This window comes from Populus euphratica, unplaced genomic scaffold (genome assembly GCF_000495115.2).
Source record: "Populus euphratica unplaced genomic scaffold, PopEup_1.0 scaffold42.1, whole genome shotgun sequence".
Lineage (NCBI taxonomy): Eukaryota > Viridiplantae > Streptophyta > Magnoliopsida > Malpighiales > Salicaceae > Populus > Populus euphratica.
Window position 1 is genome coordinate 467448 of NW_011499903.1, and position 27723 is coordinate 495170.

Genomic DNA, 27723 nt, shown 5'->3' on the forward strand with positions numbered 1-27723 from the left:
ACTCAGATTTTTTATGGATGTTCCACAGCTGCTTAGTTTAAAAACATTTGTTTCTTTCCTTAATATCTAAGAGCCCAAAACCTCCTTTAGATTTAGGAAGACATATCTTATGCAGGCAACAAGGGCAAAATGCTTAAAGAAATGGTTACCAGACCAGAGGAAGCTGCGACATAGGCTATTGATCTTGTTGATAACAATAGCATAGACAGGGAAAATAACAAGCCAGAATTGAACTGTACCATATAAAACAAATCTGATGAGCTCAAGCCTGCCAGCATAAAATAAATGCTTACTCATCCAGCTCTAAATGGATGATTCAAGCTTGTGCAGGATAGGAGAAAATTGGTTGGCCAACAATTGATAAGGACTAAGAGGCACACTAAAATATTTGAAGGGAAACTAACCCTCCGAAAATCCAATAAGTTGAAGACATACTAACTTGGTGTCATTACCAATCCCACAAAAAAAAATGATTTAAAAGTATTAGTATCAAGGCCAGACATTCCGTCAAAAGAAGAAAGTTATTGGTGTAGGATGCTAACAGACAGTATATCACACCTGCAAAAAAGAAAAATGTCATATACAAAGGCTAAGTGACTAACTCCAAAAGCTCTACATTTAAGATAGAAGTTGAAATCAGATTATTGAGTGCTCAGAGTAAGCATCTTATAAAAATATTTCATACAAACAAGGAAAAGATGGGGGGAAGCATCCCTTTGATGGACACCACATTGCCCATTGAAAAAACCAAATAAATCACCATTGACAGAAACTAAATAAGAAGTTGTCTCCATACATTGCATGATCAGGCCAACAAAACAAGCTAGGAAGCCCAATAAAAGAAGAACATTACGCAGAAAAGGGCACTAAATATTACTAAATGCCTTTCTAAAATCAATCTTGATAATGCATCTGGGGGAGAATCTCTTACGCTCATAAGGATGGAGAAGCTCCTGTAAAAGGTTGATGTTAAAGGTAATAAATGGACAGATTGGATATAACATAAATTATATAAGGATATTTAAGTAATTAAGAGATAATTTATCACCTTAGGTAAATTTCAAAAAATATTTCATCTATTTTCAAATAGTATTGATTATAAATTCATACACAAGATGGAATGAGATTTTAAAAAAATTTTAAATTTTATTCAAATATTCAATAATTATGATGTGGAGAACAAATATAATTCGACTGAGTGAACACGCTTTATGCTATAATGTCTAAATCAAAATATTATTGATTAGATGATAATAATTATACCAGGAAATTAATCACTAAAAAATTAAGTCAAATTACGTATGACTTTCCTAATGTTTGAGAGATCATAATAAATTATTATACATTGTATTTTATATTTAAATATAAATCAATCAATTATTTAATTGATAATAAAATAATTTGTTTAATTTACTTAACCATATTTTATTTAGGATTATAATATATATTTGAACCAACTTATTATAGAACATAATATATCACACATGTAAAAATCATTGGTTTAAAATTAAATCAGATGGTCAATCAAATATAACTTATTTGTAAATAAATCTTAGAAATCAAGAACTGTAATGTAATTAATATAAGAGATTGCAATTCCAGACATATAAACAATCAAGTAAGAACTTAATTAAATAAATTTATAAAATTAGCATAAAATAATACATGTGATATGATTTAAGAAGTATAGTGATATTTTGTTATTTATAAGGCTTTTAGATTTTTCTACAAATAAAAATTTATACATTTTATTTCACAAGGTGAGTAGAGTATGATAAAAAAAAACCTAAAATAAAAAAAATAGCACTCAATAATATAATAATCTCTCTTTTAAAAAAATTTAAGAGATTTTTCATCCATAATTTAAGAGATCAGGCACTTAATAGCTTATAGTTTATAAGAAGTTAGCTAGTCTTGAAGTACTTATTGAAAGCTAAAAAGCACTCTATATTTTATGTAATTTTTGTATAAATTTTATTTATAATTTTAAATTTTTATATAAATTTTAAATAACCATAAATTTATTTAATAAAAATCTTAAGACTCTAAAAAGAAAATTAAATTTACAATTTTCCCATAACAAATGACAAGTACTATAACTTCACAACTTTATTCTTCTGGCACATATTTTGTTGGGTACGTGATTAGAAGATTGATTAATTAGTAATTATGTAAAGTCTTTATTGCAAAGAAAAATAAAAAGAAAACTCGTGTAGAAAAAGATAAGAACAGGGAAACAAGAACCTTAAACAAGGTAATATATCATTAACAAAACATCAAAGAATGTAGTTAAATTAAATTAGTCATACTCAGAAAAATATTATTTATTTAAATATTTTTATTCACCTTCCATCAGTTTTTCCAATCATTCGATGACATGTCATTAAATCATTATTGTTACTTTAAATCTTATTTTGTATCAATTAAGTATATAACTTTTATTTTTTTCTATCTTAATACACCAATGTTTTTAATTGTCTGTATCTTTTGAATTTATTGAGTTCCTGTAAAAAAAATAAAATTAACATCCCCTCTTTAATAATCTCGTCAACTTTTTTGGTAATTAGGATAGGAAGCTAAATTTAATGTCAGTTTATTATAATTATGATTGTTTTTAAAATATTTTTTATGTTAAAATATATTAAAATAATATTTTTTATTTTTTAAAATTAACACATCCAAATAATTCAAAATATAAAAAACAATAAATTTCTAAACGGCGCAAGAGGGATGAAAAAAGTATTTCCCCGTGTTTAAAAAGATAGATTAGAATCATTAGATTCATGACGCATGCTTATATGACCAGTGTCAAGACCGACAGCCTGGACCTTATATTTATACATATATTTATTTATTAAATTTCATGTATCAAAATTAAATTAACTAATTCGGTCCAGATTAAGAAAAAAAGAAAAAGGCTATACACGATAATAACTAATCCATCCTAATTAAATGATTTTCTGAGGAGTGGCACATCAATAACGTGGCAAGCTGAAAAATCTTCTCATCCTAACGTGTCGGGGTGTTGTTTTTTATTCAGAGTTTGTTTATTTTTATATTTAATTTTTTTTTTAAAATAATTTTTTAATTATTTTAATATCCTTATATAAAAAATATCATAAAAATAAAAAATTATTATTTTAATATATTTCAAAATATACTTTAAAAAAATCATTATTATATTTCATAGTATTTTTTTTTATCGACGAGAGTTATATGCTTTTTAAATGTTTTTTATGTGTTTTTAATTTTTGGATGTTTTAGTATTAAAAATATAAAAATATTATTTTAATATTTTTTAATTAAAAATCATTTTCATACCACGTTATCAACATCATTTTTTTTTGAAAAATTAAAGGACATTTCTTGAAGGCAATTAATACTCCACACGTTTTACCCTTATGTTCACAAGGATATCATTTAATTCATATCATCACTTCATCATGCTAGGGTTCCAAAAAAAAAAAAAGATTCTCAAGGTATTCATGGGATATGCCTAGGTCATAATTAAACAAGATTTTCTTTTTCAGTATATATTTTTTTGGATAGTGTTGATTTAATCTTTTTCAGTATATATTTTTTTGGATAGTGTTGATTTAATTTACTAATATCAAAAATAATTTTTAAAAATTTTAAAAATATATTATTTTAAAATAAAAAAACAACTAATATTACACTGAACATTCCCATGAATATTAAGGCATATTCATAGGATACCATCCCCTTTGTCCTGGATGAAAGGTGGGTGGGTCCAGTCATGTTCCAGATATGATACAGTAATTCTTGAAGCGTGTCAAATTATTCCCGAATCAGCAGCCAATTTTTTGAGAAATAAAATGCTTTAATGAGAGAGGCTCGCATCAAATTCAAAAGGGTCGCCTTTAAACCATGGAAAGGTGAGAAAGAGGGGTAAAGAAGAGAGAAATTAATAAAGGAGGACGAGAATGGAGCGTACATTATGATTGCCTGGTAGATCCCAAAGTATATATCATAATGATCCTATGTTTCCAAAAATCATGACTAATTCCTTCTGAAATCGAGGAATTATGGCTCGAGTGCGGTTCGTCGACATCCCGTTCTGCATGAATTATGGGAAATAAAATAACTTTTAATTCTAGGTTGTATTTTAAATATTATGTCTCATAAATAATTACAACAACTCAAAGAGGTGTGGAAAAAGCACTTTACATATGTCATGATTTGCCGTGGGTTATAACAGTAAAATCACAGTTTTATTCTTTACCAAAAAACAAAAATGAGATGAGCTGGACAAAAGTCACTTATGACGAAAATATACGTGACTAGAAAAACTAAAATAAAATAACATAAATCAATCTATAAAAATCACAACAAACAAAACCTAAATCAAATCAGAGGTAAAAATGACGAAAATTAAAATTACACCAAAGTTCGTGACCTAATAGAAGAAAGGATTTGTTTTCTTTTGTTATATTTAGTTTTGATCCTTTCTGAATTTGTTTATTATTCTAGTAGTAAGTTTGTAATATATTTAATATATTTAAAATTTGTCATGGTGAGTATAAATTGTCCAGATATCCTACTTATATCCTACTTATAAATTGTCCGGATGACATTATTATTTATCATCTTCATAATATTTTATTTGTTTATTAAATTTATAATATATTTAGTATATTTAAAAATTTATCATGATGTGTATAAGTTGACTGAACACCTGATTATATATATAAAAAAAACTAAAATTTAAAAAGGTTAAATCAATTTATAAAAATCATCCCAAGACGAAACCCTAGTCATGAAACAATCTTGGTTAATTTACTGTGCCAGCCGATGACAAAACGACGGCGGGGATGTTATTTCCACCGTCTATTTAAAGCAAGCACTGAAATGGCCCGCAAGATTACGTGATCAATCAACAATATGACTTGGTTTTGTATATATCTGATCAGCATTAATGGAGTGATTAGAAATGTCTAAGGTATTTATAAGATCAAGGAAAAAGTCCAAGGTATATTAGAAAATATCACAGTTGTTGCCCGTGATAAATGATCGTCGAAGAATCCAAACTTAGCAGCGTCACAGATCATGCCATGATTGGCCCTTAATATTCAATTCGAAGCTAATGACCAGCAACTGGCAAGCATTTCTTTTCTGTCGCTCTCTCTGCTCAGTGGCTGCTCGAGAAATGAGAAATTAAATACGCAGCAAGCAGGCATGCTCATCCCCAGGGGAAAAGACAAGAAGGGATCATGTGAGCTATGCATATATTTCGACATGCAAGTTGCGACGGATGCTTCAGGTAGAAAGAGTATCATCAGTATACACACTGATGAACTTGATCTGATGATTCTCGCAGATCACTTCCCATTGGTTTCAATGCAGTTTTTAGATTTTAGAAAGATTTCAAGAGGGATTTTTTTTTAAATTGTACTGGGCTAAACTTGAGTGTGTTCTTTTCCTTTTCTTTTTTCAAAACGGAGGAGGAATGATTGGAATTGAAGATTTATTTTGAGGCAGGAAATTGGTCTTGGAGCCACATGATTTTACCGGAGAACATTGTTAATGTCATCGCCGAAATCGAGTAGAATCATCCATTGGGAGATGTTTTCCCTCCAAATTCAAAAGCAAAATGATAAACTTTTTCATCCATGATGCCATTGGAATCAAAAGTCACCAAAGCTGTATGGGTCACTAAAGGAAAAGAATACAAGAAGCTAGAAGTAGTGATTTAGGGTGTGTGTTTTAAAAATAAATTTCTGGAAATAAATTAGTAGTGTAATAAAAAATAAATTAGAAAATATTTTTTATTAATATTTTTTAAATTTATTAAAATAATAAGAAATAAATCTTACAAATTAAAAAGTTAATGATAATAAAATTAAAAAAATTTAATTTTATAAATTTTTTAAAATAAATTAAATTAAAATTACAATTTTAAAAAATAAAATTTAATAGATAAAAAATTTAAAAATAAGAAAATAAGAAAATATTATATATTATTCATTTAATTTAATTCTGTAAACATCTTACAGAAAATAAATATATAAAAATCATATATATATATAGCCATCTGTGTCGGGAATCCGTTGCCTTGGTGTTATAGACGACCCGGTCATGTGGATGCCCATCCGCGAAAAGATTTGGCACCATTAAAAAAATCACCGACCAGGTCCATATGTCTCGTATGCCGAGGCAGCCCATATTTTTTGTAACTGCTCCTACGACAGCGCTGCAGTGATAATAAAGAAACAAATAATGTCCTTGGGCTAATCCACTCCTCAACTTTTTTTATATGGATACATTATCTGGGATTGTAGATGTAATTATGATTTTTTATAAATTTTTTTATTTAAAAATATATTAAAATGCTAATTTTTTAAAATTATTTTTAATATTAATGTATTTAAATAAATTAAAAATATTAATTTAAAGTAAAAATATTTTTTTAAAATATTTTTTAAAATATTTTTAAAATAAAAAAAATAAATAGGATCTAAAAAGCATCTTTTAAGTTGAAGGGGTATTTAAAAAAATAAAAATATATATTTTATATTTTTAACATTACATATAAAGTAATTCTTTTTTAAAAACTAACTTTTATAAAAACACTATTAAAGGCCATAGGACAGGTGGGTAAATGTCATTATTGCATTAAACTTTATCGGAATGTACTAGGTTTGATGATTCGAACACCATGCAATGGAGTTAACAGTGAAAAAGTGGGTGGTCCTCGAATTGAATGAAATTTGTCGGTCTCTCAATTTTGCATAGAAGACATTTTAGTATTTATTGAAAGATTTCTTGCAATTAGGCCCATGCTTTAACAATTTTATTTCGTATCCGATTCATTGTCATCTGTACGTATAGGTTAGGAAAACATATCTTCAACCTTAAGGCAGCAAGCTACAAGATGATACATTAGGAAAATGAGATTCCAAATTCTACAGCGAGTAACCTCTATTATTCTCGACGCCCATGAATAATCATGGGGAAATAATTCGGCGAAGAATAAATTGTGTATCATCAATAATGCCGAAACCCACCAAATATATAGTCAATATGCCCATTCAAAAAGTAAATTCATTAATAGCAATGAGTCAATCAGAAATCATTCCACAAAAGAGAACCAAGCTTTAGCTAAGGCCGAGGCCGTGGCCATGGATCACGAGGGCAACATGTGCTGTTTTGATATTTTTTAAAAATTTTAAATTAATTTTATTTTATATTTTTAAATTATTTTAATGTGCTGATGTTAAAAATAAAAAAAATTATTGTGCTACAACAAGATCCTTATGCAAGAGCTTCTGGGTCAACTATATGGAGCAATAGGTGAGATTTGAGAGCATTGAAACTATATATATGGCTAGCCACTCTTACTGGCAGGCCCGCATCCACAGACGACACATAAAACGTTTGGAAACACATTCATTTGAGCTGAGTTTGTTGTGACGGATTTAGCCCAGTCCACATAAAATATTATCCATTTTGAGCCCGCAAAGGATGACTCGCAGATTTGACACGTCCAGTGTGGACTGACAACAGTACACTAAGCGGTAGCGCCTCGCTTCTCCATGCCTCTGCGTCTCAATCTCCGAGAAGCTTTGGTGTTGCAACCAAGAGATGTCTGCTCCAAATTGCTAGCCCCTGTAACTTCCTTATGTTTGAACACAAGATATGTCAAATCCCAAGTTAACGGGCGTTACCCTTCACTCCAAATAACGAACTTTTATCACTGTTTGACACATACATACCTCCTCTGCGATTGATTAATAAAAAAGTTACTGAACCATCTAGGTGGTAACCAAGTGGTAAAAATTTGAAATTAAGAAGTTTGTTCCCTCTGTGGTCTCAGGTTCGAGTCCTTGATTGCTCATATGATAACTACTGGAGACTTACATGATCGTTAACTTTAGGACCCGTGAGATTAGTTGTGGTGCATGCAAGCTGGCCCGGACACCCACGTTAATCTAAAAAAAAAAAATAAGAAAGTTACTGAATTCAACTCCTACCCTTCATTTTTTTTTAATTTGAGTATTTTGAACTATTTTTTATACATAAAAAAAATTGAATCCTTCTGTCTAGATTCAGTCTATACGTCAATTTAACCGCACACGAGATAGTTTTAAAAACGCAGAACATGTTTTGGATTGAAAAAAAAGTCATTAAACCAAATTCAAAATTCAAAATACTTATCCTACAATCCGTTGTATCGCTGGTGGTCATGGTTGCTACTTGTTGCTGTAGTTTTTATCACGGAGTCATCGTCATTGCCACCGCTTCAATTTCTGGCGTAGATCAAAGGAAATCAGAAGATGAATATGCAGAAAAGGGGGCATTGTTGCAAGCGAAGGAGATACTACTTAGCTAGCCAAAGTTCGGCGAAGAAAGAAGGGTCGGTCGAGTGTGGTTGTGCGAGAAAGCAAGCGGGGAGGGAAAAAACAACATTAATGAAAAGCTTTGGGTTATTTACACCCTTCGTTCTGTTAGACCAACCATCCCATTAGATGACCAAATTTATCCAAAGTCGTGATTAGACATGCTCACTTGATTCCAACACTACCCCTACATTAAGATTAAAGAAATAAGAGAGAAAAAGACACCGACGAAACACTTAAATTTGAAAAATAAAAAAGAATACAGCATCAGTTGAAATTAAGAAGGAAGGAAAAAAGAAAACACAAAATCACATTCAAATCTTTCCACAACCAAGATATAGATGTCTTATGTTAATTTAATCAACAATTTTAACAGGAGGAGGATACTTTCAAGGTACATATCAATTTCCAGAGGACATACATAATGGCGCAAGCATGCACAAAGAAAATAGTTACCAAGTAGTTTAAATTGAGTTTAGTAAATACAGTACTAGATGTTTTTATCTTCCTACCTAGTTAACTAGGAGTACAGAATACAATCTAGCGTCCCTGGACTTTGGATTCATAGCGAAGACAGCTGTTTATCCCAGAATTTTCTCAAGGATAAAACGGGTCTGGAAAACTTTGTGTTCTAATAAGTCAATATTCGAAATCACTAGCAATAGAAACTAGTGACAAACCAATTTTACAGAAGCAAAAAAAAAATAATAACAAAGATAATCACTCTAGTGTATAAACAAACAACACTACTGCTGAGGAGTGCTGCAAAAGAGAAATATGCTGAATTGAGGATACCTTGTGAAGATAGCCTAACAGCCCGAGGGATGAATGCATCAACAAATCAATTCTGATCCTTTCCAAACATTCTGCTCCCTTTAGGCTCCAAAGGTTCAGAAGAGTGTTAAAAGAACAACTGTCTTCAGTGATTAGCAATCATCAAAACTTTTACCATAAACTGTTGCCATAGTCATCATCAGAACCATTTTCGTCATAAAGAAAATCATCATATGCTTCTCCAACAGCATCATCCACATTTTCATCCAGTGGCCCCAAACCACCATTTTCATTAGTATCCTCTAATTTGTGATCTTTTCCATCTGTATGCAGCACCTTCTCAACAGGGTCAGGATGTGATTCAGTTCGTGGTCTCTTGACATCCTTAGCCTCCTGTTAAAAAAAACACATCGCAATCCAGAATATTAAAAGGGAACAAAGCAGCCTTCAATACTTCTAGGGTTGCTAGGTGCTCATCCTTACAAAAGTAAAAAAATAGTGAACAGCATATAGTCCCTGTGCATAAGAAACTAGAGCATCTGAAATGACACGGGCAATGAAACTGTCACTTCCTCTAGGAGAGTGGAAGATACACTGTTCATTTGCTAATCCAAGGATAGACAACAAAATGTGTGAAACAGCTCATTCAAACTCAGGCACAGTCCATTGTAACTGAAGGGTGCTTTCAAAACCATGGATGACAAAGCAGTCCTTCAAGTTAGTTCTTTACAGAAAAAATCATGGGAAGATCTTTAATTCATTTATTGTTTTACTCTTAACTAAAATTTGATCTTTACAGTACTAGATTTACTATTTGATGCTTAATATTCTAAGGGTTAGAGCATTCATTAGTAAACACTATTCCCGATTGCAACTGAACATAGTCGCAAGATTCTTGAAAATGTGATATATATATATATATATATATATATATATGCACCAACCGAAGAGTGAAAATGGAAGCGAGACATGCATCAAAATCGCAAGAAAATTTGAACTTTTCCCTTGTGATAATTTTAGATCACAAAATGGAAATGCTCATTCAAAAATATGCCACAGGAACTAAACTAAACTTGATCTATTAAAAGTAGGAAAGAAAATAGGAAAACCCCATTTAGAGACCATGAGCTTGTATCATATTGGCAAATCAAATACTGAGTAAATAATTTTGTGAATTCAATCCTCTATTCATCACTTTTAAGGCCTTTGATCCCAACTCCCCTCAATTATTAACATAAATCCATTTGTTATGTTAAAGCTAGCTAAGGTGGAGAATATTAACCATTTGGCACACAATTGACTGAGGTGCTTAGTCCCAATTATGATTCATTGAAGAGTCACGAGACTCTCGTAAAAACCTCAAAAATGCAGATTTGTGGAAAACAGAAAGAGAAGAGCTTTAGATTCTTTTGTGTTATTTCCTTTACATTCTTTCAAATTTTTATTTTTTTAATCATTTTCAGAATTGAGTGCCACATGGCTAATATTTTTCAATTTAGCAAGTTTTAGCATAGCAAATGTGTTTCTGTCAACATTGTAAGGTAGTTGGATTGGATTGCCTAAATGCAACGAAGATGGGTTCAATTCGCAAAATTATTTACACAAGGTTCGATTTGCCAATTTGATTCACATGGGATCTCCGAAAGGGATTTTTACACAGGAAATGAATAATGTGCATATAAAGAAGAATACGATGACATACAGGTTCCTCAAATAGTTTCTCCAATACATCATAGTTGATTTTCGAACTGATTCTCTGCAAAAGAAATCATAATGACTTTAGCTAACCACGTGAAAGAGATCCTAAATAATTAGTCAAACAAAAGCAGCAAGCTATGGTAATAGTTATGGTATATCCTTTTGTTTCTTCTTCAGCATGAGCTACAAGAGGAAAATATAATTATATAACAGCCCTTCTGGTTATGGAGTAGCAGAAGGCAGGTGTTGTTTTTGTTAATATCCCACTCCACCTGGATATTTGTTTGTCATCTATCCAGGAATTGGTCTTTAGTGGGACCACTTAGGATGTTCAGGTTGTAGATCCCATGGGATGATGCTTTTTGGTTGGATACACTTAAGAGTATTGATAAACAGCCACCCAACTGTGACATGTCACTGTTAACAACCCTAGAGTCTGATTTCCAAATTATGTCATTCAAATGGTTAGTCAACTAATCTTCAATGGTTAAAACTTAAAACTTCACAGCTAAATGCTGCCCCAACAGTGAAATTAATTAGCAGCTTTTGTTATTGCAAATCAAAATAACAGTAACTTCCAGAGACTTCCTTTATTATCCAGGTCAATTACCTTCTTAGTCAGCATTCGATGGACAGCTTCTGCAGCAGATTTAGCAGGAACTGAGTTCCTAGCTTCTGCAGCTCGCTTTTGTTGCATTTCCTGCAAATAAATATTCACAGAAAATTAGTCAAAAAAGTCAAGACAGAGAAAAAAATAAACATTAAACATCATTAAATTCTAGAATTGAAAATAAAGAATTTAAAAGTTTATAATAGCAATGCTAATAGGCTCAATTTAAAAGAAGTTTATAACAGCAATGACAACAATTTGTGTATTTTTTGACAAAGTCAATATTCAATCATCACAATTCACATTCAATTTTCAGAACAAAATTTATTGTAACATTATGAATGGCTGCAAGATGAACAAAAAGTTGGACAGAAATACAGAATAGCAATTCACACTCTATTTTTGGCTTTTAATAAAGATTTACTTCAGAAATTTGTTTGGCAATCCCTGATTGCTATGGGCATTTGGATAAAAAAAGGGGCATTATTATACAAATAATTTACCTCAACCAATAAAACGTGTTAGAACTCAGCACACAGGTTGCTATCTCCTAATGGGTAATAGGCAACACTTCAAATTAACAGCGGTAATTAGTTGAAAAGATTAGAACATGAAATATTTTGTGAGTTAGCTGTTGTTCCTAAACCAATATTAATCTAGGAGGTCTTTTTTTTCCTTTCTCATATTGCACTGTTACCTATATATGAATCTCATTTAAGTGCATCAGCAGTTACTACTTAAAGATCCAGTACTTTCTTCACCAACCTTATCTGACTGATCGTCCTGTTGTTCTTGTATATTCTCTATTCATTTCATATTCTACCAATGATCCAAGAAAATCAGTTTAATTGCTGTCAACATAATCTGAATGATTGTTCAGTAGGCTAATCAGACTCAAAGACATTCCATTCAGAAAGTTACCGCAGCTTCTGGCACCTAACCAGACCTACAGTTGGCCTTTATCGCAGCATATCTCAACTTATAACCAGAGACTCTGAATATCCTCACCAAAATTGCCAGAATAGAATTGAGTGAAAAATGGATGCAGTCATATAATTCAAAACAAAGTGGATTACTTGGATACAAGTTTGACGTTGACACTGAAGAACATAATGACATCCATAAGCATGGGACATAATTATGGGGAAAAAACATCTGAATTGCCCCTCATAATTCAAAAATATTGCATGCAGAACAATAGGTGGGTAACACGGTTGCATTAATATTGATGAATTTAACATGTAAAATGTAGAAGTCAGAGAAATAAGATATAATTGATTTGGAGAAATAATAGAAAAATAATTGCAAATGCTGGAAAAACAAAACGACACTTTAGAAATTCTAACTGATCCATTCATGAAGTTTTGAACATTATAATATTATAAATCAAACAATCCAATGACAATACTATCTGAAAATATAGATGCTAAACTCCGAGATGCATGAAAAAACAAATACCATTTCCAGGAAAATTGTATTGATCTGAACATAATTGAATACTAACTATAAAATCATCTTAACAATGCAAGTGGCTCAATATCTCTTAGTTTCTAATGTCACAAGTTTTATTCTTCTAAAACATTCCAGTAAAAGTAGAAGTAACAGAAACCACAGTTTGGTTGATACAAGCGTGTAAGAAAAGATAATGATCAGCAGCATTCAAAAAGAAATATAGTTTGATACTGTCTACCAAATCAATTCCGGAGAGGTACTCATTGAGCAAAGTCAACTTATTGATATAGGCCAAGATCAAAATTTCATTTCCATTGAGTCTTTATATTGTTTGGTGATATATATTTAGTTAGGAGGAAGGATATTGAAAAGTGCCAAGTATGCATGTTATTTAGGAATCCAGAAAGAAACTTTCATCTTCAGGTTAGAGTTGGAAGCTCAGAGGTTTGCTGAAAAGATGTTGGCCACAGTTCCTCCCATTCATTAAAAGAAAATATAAGGTAAAACAGAATAAAGAGATATTTTAACAATAGATGAAACAGCTCAAGTCACAAACCTGAACTTCTGGTGAGTATTATGAAACAAAAATATTTTCACAATATTTTATGGTTTCGAGGATATCTTGGGTTATTGAAACAGTCTCACAAGATGGTGTAGAAAAAAAAAAAAAATTTAGACCACACCCTTGGAGCCAATCAGCTACAGATATTAAAAACCTTCACAAAATTTGTTAGTGTTCAAGAAAGAGAAAAATAAAGCATATAGTTATGTAGACATTCTATGCACTTATTTTTCACACTTAATTGAAGAAAATCAAAAAGCATAAAACCTAGCATTTTACGTCACTTGGTGACAAACCACAAATAAATTAAAACGCAGGCATGCTTTCTAAGCTATTTGAAACTTTCAGGAATTTTTTTATTCTGAGTTGGAAAGTTGAATGGAAACAAGGGCTCAAATCTAGTCAAGGATTCACAATCACCTATGTCTAAATTATACAAATTAAATACAAAACTGTTGAACAAAAAACATCAGCAACAAAATAATGGTCGGGTATTTATATTGTTGTTCTGCAAGAAAAAATCCAGGGAATATTATACAATAAGCAAAAGAGGGAACATATTACAAAACAATAGTTGAAATAATCCAATGATACTAAGCGCATCAAAATTCTCCTAGTAAACCAGAAATTTACCTTTTTAGATTTTGCTAAATCAGCTTTTACAGCAGCATCAAGCTTCTTTGCTGCTTGCAAGTCCTCTGGGCAATTCTTGAAATTCTCCTCCCAAGCTTCCTTATGAGTCGCTGTGGCTGCTTCTTTGGCCTCCTGTTCCTGTAAATGGCAATCACCATTGAATTGCAGGCTGAATCCGTAGAACTAGAACAAGAACAACAACTGCACAGAACGCATTTTATCATGCAAAGCCAATCAAATATATACCAGGCAATTTCCCAGGCACCAGCTAAGCAGATAAAGAAATGGGAAAATGGCCATATAATAAGCTCAAGAAAAACCACCTAATGATTTTAAATGGTTCAAGATATGACATTATTGGTTGCATACAGACAATTATCCATAGCAGCACATTCTTAAGTTATGAGAAAATGAATCCTAGGGTATATGTTTTGGATTAAAGTTCGTATCACAGTTTGTTAGAAAATATAGTGGTAATAGTTGTAACATCAGCACAAACTCATTAACCAGTTGTGAGGTCGCTGATAAACCCTTCAGCATTTTTGCAAGAAGTGACTGCTATAAAGACTTCAATTTGCTAGCCCATGGCCCCCGGCGTGTGATGTAGATAAAGGAAATTTGACCTCAGAAGATTAAATTACCTGAAGATACTCTCGGTTCATTTCTTCCCAAATGATTTTCTTGTAACGTTTTTCCTCCTCGTTGTGAAGGTAGCTATCAACCTATAAAATATCAAAGCAAAGGAATCAACAAAATAAATTGAAACTTCCGATTCAATGGATATAGATGAATGGAAATACAAACTCGTTCATGAAAATACAAGGCAAAGCAGAATGAATTCGCAAAATACTTTTCAATTTCAATAGCAATGCTCAAATACACCAAATTAGTATAAGAACAAAATCATGAGAATTACAATCTTATTATTTCTCCCCAAAAAAAATCCAGGAAAAAGAGAAGTGAAACAGTGATTGGTGCCAGATTTGTCAAAATCAAGCATTGCCAAAGAAATCTTTTTTTCCTTCTCCATTTTTCTGAGCTAAGGAAAGAGGGGAAGTTTGGTTTCTATTAGGAAACTTTTAATAGTACTCATGCACATGAGTGAATGCATGCAAGGACAAGGATGCGAGAGTGCGCGCATACATATATACTTAGAAGGATGATCATAGAAGATGTGAAATGTCTATGAGGATCCATTTCAGGAACATGGAATGAAGAGAAATTCAAATGTTACAACTCCAGTAAGTCTGGAAAGATATGACATTTAATGAAGAAGGTATTGCAAGACTACCAGAATGAAGTTTAAACTTGAATCCAGAATGACAAATAATGTCCAAATCATACAAGAAAATGAAATTCAGAGCCCAATTAGTGTTCTGATTAATTACATTAACATAGAACAAGAAGCGAAGGCAATGAGATAGGTTTGGGATGATGAAGGTGATTTAAAGCTCCTGAAAATCACAGAACACAGAATGTTTTGGTTTCTGAAATTCAGTGTTGCAACTCATGCTTAAAAATGTTTATGGAACATGATAAAAGCAAGATTTATGAAAATTTGGTTGTGTAAATGTAACTAGCAGGCTTATGATTTATTTTTCTTGAAATTTATTACTCATGATATTTTTGGCAAGAGAGCATGAAAGCAACCAAGAGAAAAGCAAATCAAACCATTACTCTTTTGAAGTTTTTTTTTTTTAGATCCCCTCCTTGAACCTTAATTTTCATGTTTATCACATATGCTGAAGTGTAGAAGATGGGATACATAGGAGTAGTGATATGCCTAAGAGAAAAACAAATTGTTAGACTCTTTAGTTCTCACCTCAGCATCATCAATATCAGAAAAGCCATCTGACTCGTAAAAATCTTTAGAGTTCATATCACCCACACCATCATCTTGCAGTTTATCAGGATCACTGGCTACATTCCCCATGGAAGCTTCTGAAACATTTTAGTTTCAAATAAATATTTTCAAGTATTTTGGCCGAAGACCATGCCAGTTCCAAACCAAGGATAAAGAGAGTAAACTTACCAACACTTTTGGGCTCCTGTACTGGCCTTTCTTCATCTCTGCTCTCACATTGGCTGTTCGATTCTTTTGAAAGCTAAAGGAAAATGGGGATAAAAGACAATAACAACTTACAATTAAAAAGCCGAAAATCAAAGATAAGTTTAAAGTTCATCAGAAACTCATCATAAACATGTAATCAATTGCTTGATTCTGTAATGTTATCATGTGTACTGTTTCCTAGTAAAGAGCATTTGGTGTTAAAATAATTTCATACTAACACATTCATATCTGATTCTAATGTCCTTGCAAATCATATGTTCATTGATTCCATGGAAAAATACACGAAACACCATGCATGGCTGTGTGTGCAGGCATGCGCAATGGTGAAAGATATTTAACAAAAACAGAGAGAGAGAGATAAGTAAAAACACGTAATTGACTATTGAGGAAAAACAGACACCTCACAGTGCAAGTTCCATCTCAAGTTTGTTGTCCCCTACATATAATTTTATATGCTTAATACAGGAAAGACATTGCCCTATCACGGTCCCACAAAAGCAAGGTATATGGGTATAAGAGATAGGGATGGTAAAGAGTGTCCATGGGTCGGGTTTCTATTATATCCATACCCTACCCTTTACTCATCGGGTAAGAAAATTAAATATCCATACCCTATCCATTAGTTTATGATACAAATGTATATATATCTCAGGTTAGGTTTGGGTCGGGTTTGACAATATATATACCCTATCCATTGTCAATCGGGTAAAGTAACTATCAAAAAAAAAAAAAAAATCACCCTTTCATGTCAAGTCTGAATCGGGTAAAGTAACTATCAAAAAAAAATCACCCTTTCATGTCAAGTCAGTATTCATCAAGTTCAGGATAAATTGCCATCCATAATAAGAGATCTGCATTTCTACATAAAGTAGCTCCTCTATCCATTATTGCAAGATGCTAACTATTACACGTGAAATACCTTTCAGATGTTTGAATCACATGTTTCACAATACATAAAAACCTCTGTTGCTTGGACTTGAAATGTCACCCTATAATACCTGTGAAGACACAGGCACGGGAGTGCAAAATGTGTCTGACACTTCAATGTGCCCTCAAGATGCTACATGTCCCATCCAAACCACCCAAGCAACATGACTGATAATAATGGTGGAATAATGGTGGTTTGAAATTGAAGACAACAAAAAATGAGAGAAACTTCAAATATAATAAGCGATACCTGTTTCTAATAATTTGTAGATTCACATAAGCCTAGTAAATATTAATTCGCATAACCATAGACTAGCTTGACTGGTTAGACTAGTTTTTAGGCCATACCTGTATGGCATATCTTGTTACCCATATACAACATTTCAGATTTATGAGTTGAGTCCCTGTATCCTAGAATTTGGAATTCAACATGCCTGACAGCTCAATTCAGAATCACATGAAAACCCTATAAGTAAATCTGAGCAACATTGCACATAACTAGCAGTACTTGTAGAAGCTCATGAAGCTTGGTACGAAATACAAACAAGGTTACAGCAGATGCCTATTGACTCGGAAAAACCAGAAAATTGCAGCCCAAACAAAAAGACATTTTCAATACTAACATTTTTATTACGTCAAACAAGTAAATTTTTAGCTAGCGTTTTCCATCTTGACCAACAAACTGGAGGACAATTTACTCATCAGAATTGATAAAAACACAATTTTTTCAACAGCAACAAAGCCAATGGAGAAAGTAAGTATAAGTTTGAGAGTACTCTAGCTTTAAGAAAGATGTAATAACTGAATTTGAGTAACTCACATCATGCGTAACAGATGATAGCTTCATTCTTTGCCTCTCAGCATTCTGGAAAGCTGGAGGATCTGATCCTCCCTCAAATCCTATAACCTGCATTAGAATAGGAAAGTGGATTATAACATCTTTTTTCTGGGTAAAAAAAACCATGTAATTTTCATTAAAGGGAGCATCACTCACTATTGCATAGCAATCTTTACAAAGTCCAAATCCAAAAGGAGGTTTATTTGTACCCTTATGTTGACAAAGCAACTCTTTTGAACTAGATGGCTCCCCAAAAATTTTCTGTGGCATTGCACTCTCTTTCAACTCCTCTGCCTTCGCATTCAGTTCCTCAATCTAATGGTATAGGAAGATACAGAACTTCAAAAGTTTCACAGCATAATTTTGGAGAGAAAATAAGACACAAAAATTGAAAAACAATCAATAACACAAGCAGCTTAGATGATGAATAATGATGTTGGCTTATTTTATTTTATTAAAATTATAAAGAACAAATAATTTTTTAGCTTATGCCTGAAGCACGATCAGAAAAATAATTTGCAAATCTTTATCTTGGCAGTAATTTTCAACTATAATAAATGTTTTTTAAGACCTACAGTTGTCGTAAATCTTTTAGATAATTGTAGAATGGTTAGGATACCCTTGAGAGAAACAAGTATATGTCAGCAAACCTCATGGGTGAGCTTGAACTGAATTAACAAATAGATTTGATGCTACTAAGAAAGAATACAACTGATGAGCTATCATTAGCTCAAATAGTTGGAGTCATTCAAGTAGAAGAAAAGCCTACTAAGAAAGAATACAACTGATGAGCTAGCATTAGCTCAAATAGTTGTTCTAAGGGAGTCATTCAAGTAGAAGAAAAGGCAATAAAAAATACAGAAGGCAAGTCCCAGGAGCAGCAGCAGAAATGGATATGGCTGATCCACTACAAGATAAATATTTTTTTTTTAACTTCAAACCCTTACTATCTATTGCACTCTGTTTTATATGCTTCAAATCTCCATCCAGTTAATGATTGCGATCAAGGTACATGTTGACTTGCCAATTCTTGCTAGTGTTAATATTGTTTGCTTATTATCAAGCAAAACATTTACTATAGACTCACTTGTGGTATTGGGCAACAGTTAGTTTAGCTTTCAGGTAGTTTTGTTCAGTGGATTCTATATAGTAAGATAGGGCTCAGGGTAGCATCCTTCATAACCTTCTTGTTTTGTGACTTTTTTTCTTCAAGTTTTTTTATCCCAGTTTCCCCCACTCGGGCTTCTATCTTGGAGCCAAGAGTGGTTTTGCCAGCTAAGCTAGAAAGCCCTAATGATTTTCATGCACTGTTTTCTTTTTGCAGCACCAAATGACCATATCTATGCTCTACTTACAACAGCCTTTACATCAATTCATCTTTTTTTTCCTTCTTGTTTTCAGAATTTTTAGATAAGAGAAGATTATGTTCACTGACAGAAATTACAACAACATGATGGAGAATAAGTTGTCCTCCAAAATATGAAAGCAAAAGGGAATATCATCAAAGAGCAGCCCAATCCCACCAAATGTCAGCTCAAGAAACCTCCCTTAAAGCACCTGATGCATAATACCACAAAGAAAAAAGGAAAATAATCTCACCCACAACAACTGTCTCAAATGGTACTGCTTTTTTCTCTTCTTTCTTCTTTTTCTGAGTTACATCAATTTACCTATGAATTAACACTTACTAATTAAACAGTAAGTTATAAAGAGAATCCTTGAAGTCAAATTTATCATCCCAACACGAATCATTAGAAATGATAAAATTCTCCACAAGGGAGAGAACAAAAGGGAAACTAATCCCGGCCCTGTGGAGTAATGCCTCTTCCTTAGTTGCCAATCTCCCTTAGAGTTCACAAAATAGAATTTCAGCCCCAGACTTTTATTCCATTAACCATGCTTGACAGAATATACAACTAGAGGAGACCTAGTACTCATTTTCAGTTCAAGATGTTCCTATCTGGAATGCCATTTCAGTTCAAGATGTTCAATCCATTAACCATGCCTAACAGAACATACAAGTAGAGTAAACCTAGTACTAAATTTGCCCCTAAATAATCCTATCTGGAAGGCAACCACCACCCCCCCCCCCCCCAAACACACACCCAAAAAAAAAAAGAAGCACCTTGTTTAGGTATGCTTCCCTAAACAAGTTTTGGGAACCATGGATCTAGAAGGTGTGCTACCCCCTGATACAAGTTTCTTATAGAGCAGTATTTCTTGCATTGTGAAAGGCATGAAAACTTTGGACTGGGCTTTTCTCGATATATAGAGAACCATGGATCTGTCCCAAAAAACTTAAGGAGTTATTGCTGATCTGATTTGTGGGCTTTGGCAGTAAAGTAGTGACATGTCTTCTATTATATCATGCATCTACTGTGAGAACAATGCCATAATTTTTCAGGAAAAGCAGTATATTTATGGTCGTGCTTGTAGCTTCTCTCTGATGCTTCACTACTGGAGATTTTACTGGTACCTCCTTAGCAGGCATCCAGGAAGACTGGAGCACTCTTTTGCTATAGTTTCCTGTTATTCCGTTTTCTCTTTCTAGGAGATGGCTTATCTGCTTTGCACATTATTTTAGTCTTAGGAGAAATTTTTATTTCTACCCAAAAAACACGAAAGGAAATCTGCCTGCTTTGGAGATCAGATGACAAAATAAGAATAGCATACCAACTAGGTGGGGTCAAGTGTAATTTGTTGATCTTCAAATAAATCTTAGTGGAGGTATAGAAAGAATGCAACTTGGTAAAGAAAAGGACAACTTTCCAGTCAAAAGTGAGCAAAATAGAAATTGGCCCCCTCAAATGGACAGAATATGTCACCTTTCAAAAGAGGCAGCTTGTCTGCCAAAGAGAAACCCAACTTCTTAATTCCAATTAACAAATTTTTGTTTACTATGAAATACACGTGAACTGTCATGGAATTTCAGAGTATCACTAGCATGCTCACCAGTATATCCTAGAAGGGAGCTCGAATGAGCTGCTCATAGGTCAAACATGTGGCAACATAACCTCATCCCAAACCACATCAATCAACATATGAAAAGTTCTAATGATACTTATACAGGAAGGGGGCTGGCAAGTGGAGATGTGGTTTATGTTTTTCCTCAGGTTATTTTCTCAATGTTGATCATGAAAGACATCTTATCGTATCTGGCCAACAACACACTGAATATTATTACCCATACACTACAGCATTTGTCCGTATGCAGGCAAGATACTGTTAGAGAAAGGAGAGGTTGAACTGTCCCTCTAGCTTCTCAGAGTCGATGATGACAGAGAAACCTTTTTAATTTTTGGCCCACGAGACAGTTAAGAGTATTATCACTTATAGATTTGTTATTTCAAGACACTACGCACTATACTTTCATGTTTTGAATAGCTGGAGCCAAAAAAGTCATGAAATGCTTCTGGAAACATACCGTTAAGCTTCCAGACTCTGTATTCTCGAATTCAATCAATCTCTTTGACAGTGTTTTTCCACAAACATGCACCAGCCTTAACTGCAAAAGATTTAAAGCAAACATCAAGTAACCGCAACATGGACAAAATACCAATCTCAGCAGAACTCAAGTAGGGCTAATAGGCTCTCTGACAAAGAAAAAAGGTAGGCTCATAGGCTGGTAAAATTCATATAATACAAGACAAAAGTATATTTGAAACAAAAATTAATGTAGCTGACTCATAAATCAAGTATAATATGTTGCTTTGTAAACAGGTTCAAGAAAGGGTACATAAGATTCAAATCTAAAAATAATTAGCTGACTCATAAATCAAGTATAATATGCTGCTTTGTAATATACAGGTTCAAGAACGGGTACATAAGATTCAAATCTAGAAATAGTAAAGTAACCAGTCAACAACATAAATATCAATTGAGAAAAGCTCAATTGATAGCTTCATGGATAATTAAACAAAGCAATCTGAAGTATATTTGTCTAGAAGCTCTTCCCAAACCTCACAGTCACCTCTCAGAGACACCCTTTCCCCACCTTACACCCTTGCCTCAACACTCCCCTTGGTCAATTTTTCTCACCAGTTTCAAATATGAGCATATTGATTCTCATACAGCCAAATATCTAGTTGGCGCTTCAATCTATGAAGAATGAATTCAAAAATTATTCAGTAAAGTAATTAAACAATTATTCCAATTCTTATGACTTTCACCACATTTCACTTCTTTCCTAGTGATTCCAGTGATATGGATTCAACAGCAATGCACTGATGCCTTTAATCCACCAATATCACAAGAACTCTAAATTGAATAGTGACTAGGTCATGCTGCAGAGAGGTACCAGCACAACTAAAGTGTTCGTAGATGCCTTCAAGACAGAAAAGTATCATTTCTAAGCCTAGACATATGCTCATAGTCTGACACAAGTGGGTCCACTCTAATCAAGATCACAACTTCCAAGTCATTATTTGAATTCACCAGCCTCTGCAACTAAAAATTCTTTTCTTCTGACCTCCTTGGTCAGGAACTACTCTGCTCGTTCGAGGAAAAAACACCCCACTAAACAATTACTAACTTCTACTAATCTTTTCGTTTCTTCTGACCTCTTTGTTCAGGAACTACTCAGCTCGTTAGAGGGAAAAATACCCCACTAAACAATTACTAGTAAACAATTACTAGTTAGGTGCAGCACTCAAGTAGCCCTACGGACGAGCTTACATCAATCAAATGAATTTGACGCAATTGAGGTGACTTTTCAATGCATTTCATATTTGTCAATTGTCGAGTTAATCACTGCACATCAACAAATATTTCACGTATGACTTACAATGTCAGATTTGGAACAGTTGAGACCATGTGAAATTGCAGATATATATAATGCTGCACCCCATAACGCACTGGGTCTTCTCCCTGTCTGTGAGTAATATAAAATCAGACAGAAAACAGTATAAGACTTTGGATAGCTCATAAAGTATCCAATAAAATGACTGAAACTAAGTTCATCTTTCCCATAATATCAGAAGAGAATTTCACACCTGCATCCAGTGATGATTCATGCTTGCAATAATGGTCAGTGCATCATCAGAAATTTCCCTGTTTTTTCCTCCTGATAAACCTTAAAAAACAAACAATGGTTAATGCAATCCCCTACTTGAAAACAATATCTATCACATACATTCGGTTCCAAAAGGAAGGATTTAAAGTCTTCCAAATAAAATTAAATAGAGAGGGGCATCATGATACTCCCTAAGCTTCTAAGAATACAGCTCAAGAAGCAGATCACACTTACATCTTGGATTCAGGAAAGCAAAACCAAAGAGTGGTGGGAAAGCCAACACAAGATAGAACCAGAAAAGGAAAAGTTTACACAATAGATAGAGATGGAGTTCTTTTGTGGGAGGGGAGGAGAGAGTTGGATAAGGTATCATTGTACACTCACATAAAATAAACATAATGTGTTGCTTAAATAAATAGAAGGTTTTAGTATGGAAGGGGATAGGGTATTTGTATTGCTTGATAGACCTCCAATCCTTGTACTCCAAAAGTTTCCATTAATTAACAAGAGAACATATTTAAAAACCTCAAAATTTAATTACTGAAATACAATCACTAATCAATAAGTGAGTGATTGTAGAAACTTACTAGCAGTATATTTGTGTATAAAAATGGAAGGATCGAGAAGTTTCTGACAAATGGCATGCTCAGTAAGATTTAAAACTTTGCAGAGCTGCAAAAATACAGCACCTAGTACATAACTGTAAAAAATTGCGAGAAAACATTATGTTATTCACATGCAAGCAAGGGATAATCGTGATGACAACAACTTAAATTTAGCTGTAAAATTACAAGCCTCCTCACATATTTATCTGCAAGTAATTAGAAAAATCAATAAGAAGATACGGTTTCCTGTTTTCCCTGGAGAAAAAAAAGAGTCCAAGAATAGTATCAGAAAATGCCAAAGTCGCTAAATCCAAGTATGACTGCACATAGAAGATATTCATGAATAAACTTAAGAGTAAAAATAAACAACTTCCTACACTAGCTGCTACATAGTTGTCAATTACCCAATAATTAGTAAGTTAAATTTGGAAAAGTGTCTCACAGTATTAGTGAAGGTTAGTTCAATTTTTTATTTTTTTTATTAGGAGTGTCTTTTTGTTCAAAAACAAACACAACTCAAAAGAAGGTAAAGGAAAATGAAAAAAAAAGAATGAAGCAGCCCCAACAACAACTATGAGTTTCATCTGATAATACCAACAATGATGATGCCAATCAAAACTCCCTCATTTCCCACTATCTTCTATTTTTCCTTGGTGAACACCATCCAGTCAAGCCCTAGTTGAGTTCAGCTTTCTCGTTCAACAAAAGTTTGCAATGAGCAAAATATATTATGAAAAAGTAGAGACGAAAGGGAACATTAACTACAAAAACAGTAATGGGAATCAAGGTTGTTAAAATCGCGAGTTAACTCATAAAAAGACATAAAATCTTTTTACGAGTCAACATATATCTAACATGCTACATCGGACTAAAAACTCGAAACCAGTAAAATTGGACTTAACTTGTGCAAAATCAGTTAACTCGGTCCGATTTTACAAGTTTATTAAATTTGTGATATGAACAAAGTCAGGTTCAAATTTCACCTTAAAATATATGCTGACTAGTTTTGCGAGATTGAGCATATCTTTCAAATCGTATATTGGATAAAGCTGAAATTTTACAGGGAAATATTAGATATATGAAAATATACCGTGGTAAATTTTTAGGTCAAATGGAGTTAGGAAACATAATATTTCAGATGGTCAAATTAGTAAACTAATATTGTCAAATATGTCAAACAATACCTTCGTGTACTATTTAGGACATATCTAGAGCTACCGGTGGAATTTTGTTTCGATTAAAGTTGGGATAAAAACTAGGCATTTGAAACTTTCCAACTATATATCGTAGACCCAATAATTCATCCAAACAAGAGAGAATAACATGCTTGTAATTAGGACTCAAATTTGCCAAGAATATACAAAAATTGAAGATTCAGACTACATGAAGGAATTTTAACATGAAAACTTTTTTTTTTATTTTATTTTATTTATTATTTATTTCTAAATAATTATTTTTAATTTGAATTTTTTCTAGCGCATTAAACATTGTTTAGGAGTTTATTTCATTATTGAATTTATGTTAGTTAATTATTCATTTAAACTTAATTAGCCTGCAACCCAAGACCCAAGAGGGAACTATCAAGACTTATTGTGATGAGAACAACCAAATTGTTACTAGATTTATGTGTGCTTTCTACCTTTCAGTGATTCTGCTTTATTGAGAAATTTTGTTCTGAGACTTGATTTCTCTATATCATTCATTTATTAATTCATACTATCTATCTCTCTCATTTTATTTATATCACTCATTGATTATAATATTGTTGACTCATTTTATCAGATTTTAATGTAATTTCTTGACTAGAATTATCAATATATAATCAATTAAAAAAATTACTTATGATTTTACAATTCGAGTTTACGATCCGAGTTTATATTGTGTTTTTCGTGTTATGTCAAAAAAACGTTTTTGACAACCTTGATGGGAATAACAAAACAAATGAAACAGAAAGTAGTCCTCCAATCCTCTATTTAGTGGTCTGCATTCTATAATGGAAAATAGAAACTGTTTGTTCAGGTCTTTTTCAAATTAAAATGTTTGTGAAGAGTTAAAAACTACCTTTCATAAGTGTGATTGAGAGAATCAACAAGAGTGCTTTCAGAAGATTAGGAAACCTTTGCTCACTCTTAAATGAATAGGAACACATACATAGCATGTTTCCTAAAAAAGATGGGGTACTGGAAAGGCATAAAGGAATCAGAGATATGTATTCCTTACCGACATGCAATGTAAAGACAAGCGGCCTGTACTTGATCTGTCCTACGGCCCTTAGTGAAATTCCGTTCTACTGCTATCTTCACATAACAGATTAAGAGAATTCAATAAATTGATCAGAACATGCATGTGATGTTGAGGCTTAGGTGGCAAGTAAACATACCCTATAATACACCATAGCTTGGTCAACTATGGCAACATTTGGACCCATGTCTAAACCATTTTTTATGTTTAGCAAGTCATCACGTGCTGCAAGATAAAAGGGAATTTAACAATACCAAAAACATTACACAAGAGTTCATGATATTCATGCAATTCCACTGTAGATGTTCAAAATGGAATGAAAATGCATAGATCCTTAGACATCAAACAGTTGGTCATGAACAGTGAGTGGTGGCACCTTACCTAGTAAAGGAGGAAAGCTAGGTGATAAAACAAATAGGGCAGGCTACTAATTGAGTTTTTCTTTTCCAATCAAGGCCTATCCTGTCTTATTTCTTTTACTGGTTATTTTACTGTGGTCCTTTTGAAGTTAAGATTAAATTATTTTAAGAGGTAGAATTACTTCTTGCTGGGTCTTCTCACTCTACAGAGGCAGCTATTGCAGTAAATACAAGGATTATTGTTCATATCTAAAAAACTTGAAAATAGCTTCTTTGCTTATGATTTCTTCTCTTTTTCTCTCACTTTTGATACAGAACTCTAGATCTCTTTAAGATATCTTCATTACCAGCTTAATTAACCCAGAAAAGAACACATATCAGAAATCAGGAGCCTTACAAAATTTGATAGAAAAACCTCGTTATTCATCAACAGAATTTTCATCTTCTGACTAGTAACTAATTTCTTTCACAGTTTTCTATCTGCCTGGAAAAAATTAAACAAGCACGACCACTACAAACGCATGTCAGGTAAAGAAATCTACAACAAAATTAAGCAGGAAAACAAACAAAGTATACCTCTCTCAAACAACCTCTCTCGAGAAGCATTTTCTCTTTCAACAGACCATATTAATGTTCCTCCAGCATGGCTCTACAGAAAAACAGAAACCATACGAACATAAAGAGAAGAACATCAGGAACATTGATTATTAACAATGAGTAGACAAGAAAATAATACATACAAGAAAAGAGAGAAAAAAAGACCTGCCCCTTCTTGTCTTTTACAAATGTGGTTTCAGTAGAAAAATTACTGAACTGCAAAACTTTCCCACAGATGCTACATGACCTTCACGAAACCAAATATATATACACAACACAAAACTCCAAATGAATAAACAAAAAATCAAAGAATCAGCAAAAATTTGAAGGGGATGACAAACAAAGCACTTACACGATGCCAGTTTCGTCATAAGTTGTAGGAACGCTTTCTCGACAAGAGGTGCAAAACACCATTGCGTGCCGATACCGGGTAAATACAGCAAGAGAAACCCTATAAATTCAACAGCAGGTGAAGAACAAGCTATTATTAGAAACTTGATTGGAAAATCAACTCAAATTCAGAAACGCATCGGTTTTTCTTACCACTTTTCGTTGTATTTCCTTCGTTTTCTCGGCAAATTCACAAGAGATTGTGGCAAGGCTGACGAGAGGGAGAGAAAATCACGGTTTAGGGTTTATCGCAACTGACAGTAGTGAACCACGTAGGAAGCTGCTTACCCGGATAGAAGTGAGCAGGTGCGGGTAACGGTACGAGGGGAAGACGGACGGACCTCGCGGAAATCGTGTTTTTACTTTTTAGTCCTTTTCTCAAAAAAGTTTATTTGATATTTTTTCTGTTTTATGGAGATTTTAGTCCTTCAAGTATTGAATTTGCACCATATTGAGACTCATACTATCAACTTAGTCAATTATATCAATAAATTATATCTGTGTGCGTTTAATTTTTGTTTAATTTCACCACTAGGTTAACGGACCAAAACTTTGACTTTTGGCTAAAACTCATCCTTAAATATTTATTTTTTTATTT

At 32.9% G+C, this 27723-nt stretch overlaps 1 protein-coding gene across 5 annotated transcripts; it reads right to left on the bottom strand.

Annotated features, from left to right (window-relative positions):
• Positions 1-8741: 8741 nt before the first annotated feature.
• LOC105133110 (transcription factor IIIB 60 kDa subunit-like) lies at positions 8742-27484 on the bottom strand. Of its 5 annotated transcripts, none has more exons than XM_011036941.1 (20): positions 27279-27484; positions 27088-27186; positions 26901-26982; positions 26715-26787; positions 25919-26004; positions 25759-25835; positions 23737-23793; positions 23521-23633; positions 22914-22993; positions 22706-22792; positions 21347-21427; positions 18079-18237; positions 17905-17991; positions 16119-16191; positions 15909-16024; positions 14728-14808; positions 14087-14224; positions 11440-11529; positions 10834-10887; positions 8742-9524 (listed from the first exon to the last, which is right to left on the bottom strand). In XM_011036941.1, the coding sequence occupies exons 2-20, from the start codon at positions 27147-27149 to the stop codon at positions 9303-9305; spliced, it is 1818 nt and encodes a 605-aa protein (XP_011035243.1). In that variant the 5' UTR covers positions 27150-27186; positions 27279-27484; the 3' UTR covers positions 8742-9302. The 5 variants fall into 5 exon arrangements, with proteins under 5 accessions (XP_011035243.1, XP_011035241.1, XP_011035242.1 ...); XM_011036939.1 differs by having other exon boundaries at positions 15909-16027; positions 27279-27483; XM_011036940.1 differs by having other exon boundaries at positions 15909-16027; positions 27414-27482.
• Positions 27485-27723: the final 239 nt, after the last annotated feature.

Bases quoted from the DNA above. Each gene is read 5' to 3' on its own strand.
- LOC105133110 (XM_011036939.1), bottom strand. From the start codon at position 27,149: ATGGTGTTTTGCACCTCTTGTCGAGAAAGCGTTCCTACAACTTATGAC. The intron at 14,809-15,908 runs GTGAGAACTAAA...GATATTTTATAG, and splicing joins CTGATATTGATGATGCTGAG to GTTGATAGCTACCTTCACAA. The intron at 14,225-14,727 runs GTAATTTAATCT...TGCCATTTACAG, and splicing joins TGAACCGAGAGTATCTTCAG to GAACAGGAGGCCAAAGAAGC.